This window comes from Manacus vitellinus, unplaced genomic scaffold (genome assembly GCF_001715985.3).
Source record: "Manacus vitellinus isolate BGI_N305 unplaced genomic scaffold, ASM171598v3 scaffold_46_pilon, whole genome shotgun sequence".
Classification (NCBI taxonomy): Eukaryota; Metazoa; Chordata; class Aves; order Passeriformes; family Pipridae; genus Manacus; species Manacus vitellinus.
Genome location: NW_021940578.1, coordinates 504,250 through 505,555, shown reverse-complemented (window position 1 = coordinate 505,555; position 1,306 = coordinate 504,250). Strand labels below are relative to the sequence as shown.

Below are 1,306 nucleotides of genomic sequence, written 5' to 3'. Positions count from 1 at the left end.
GGTGACGTGGCGTGAGCCGCCGGCAACGCTCCGGTGACTCGAGAGTGGGAATGCTGGATTTTCCCCGAGCATCGTCCGGTTTCCTCCTCAGAGCCACTTTGTGAACAGCGGGTCAAACGTCAGGGTTCCTTCAGTTCCCTTCAGTTTCCTGCCGTGCCGTGGTCCCTTCCTTGTCTCCGTTTGCAACGGTGACCGGGGGCTGCGGGTGGAGGGAGCCCCGAGCCCTGTGGAGGGTCCCCGGTCCCCTCGCAACCCGTCCGCAACCACGGCTCCCTCACCTTTTCTTCTGCCGGGCCCAAAGCTCTTGGGCCTCTGGCTCAGCAGCCTCCAGTTTTTGAGGCTGTTTTCCTTGTGATGGGGACCCCCTTTGGTCCCCTGCCCGCTCAGCCCGTGGCTGTCACGTGGAGCTGTCGTGGTTCACACGGGCACTGCGGGCTTTCGTCCAGGTGAGACGTGGTCCGTGCCACTGGCACCCAGCCTGCTTCCCAAACCACAGGTTTCCTCCCAAAGCGTCGCTGGGAGCCATGGTACAGCGCGGTGGGTGAGTGCCACAGCAGGCTGGGTGAGATGTATCCAGTCTGTCTGTATCACATCCATATACAGGCTTGTTGCATATATGCAGTGATTTTTCCGGCTGGTGAGCAGGAAACGCCTCTGCACACAGCTGCCGACAGAAGATTCGGGAGGGCTGCTGGTTTTATTAGTTATTATTACTATTGTTTTGATGAGGAGGGCAGGAGGGCCAGCTGTCACCTGCTCTTGGTGTGCAGGTCTGCAGGTTGGATGCATCACAGAGCAGGAGGAAAACGACTTGGCACATGACTCCCACCCTCTGCTGGGGGAGCAAAGCCACTGATGGGCTGGTGCTGGGAGCATCCCCAAACAGGATGGGGTTTATGGCCTTCCCTACCTGTCACTGGCTGTTCCTGGAGTTGCTGTGGCGTGGACAGCAGGCAGCCTGCTGGGCTCACCCACCCTGGCAGTTCCAAGTGGTCCCTGTCAATGTCGGCATGGTTTGGAGCAGGCAGCATGCTTGTTGGCCCCGTCGCTGCCAGGACAGTGATGGGAGGGCAGAGGAAGTGCCGAGATGCTGCCATGAAGCTGAGTATGACTTGGCTGAGGGAGAGGAATCGTGTTTTCCTAATTTATAAGTGCCAGAGAACCACTGCGTGTCCAAAACCCTGACCCCTTTTGCAGGCTTGGCCTCTAGTTTTCCTGTTAGATCCAGCTGCATCAGTGTTGTTATTGCTGCGGGATCACTGCGGGGACCAGCCTGCTCCAGTTACTGGGGTGTCTCCGGGGGGTG

General features: G+C 58.8%; 1 protein-coding gene across 1 annotated transcript in view; it reads right to left on the bottom strand.

The window, feature by feature from the left end:
* The window catches only part of NPHP4 (nephrocystin 4), a 21,471-nt gene extending 20,440 nt beyond the window's left edge, over positions 1-1,031 (bottom strand). The window contains exon 1 of the mRNA XM_029962367.1: positions 972-1,031. Coding sequence (XP_029818227.1) covers positions 972-1,031 — 60 coding nt within the window. The remainder of the gene's footprint in view (positions 1-971) is intronic.
* Positions 1,032-1,306: the final 275 nt, after the last annotated feature.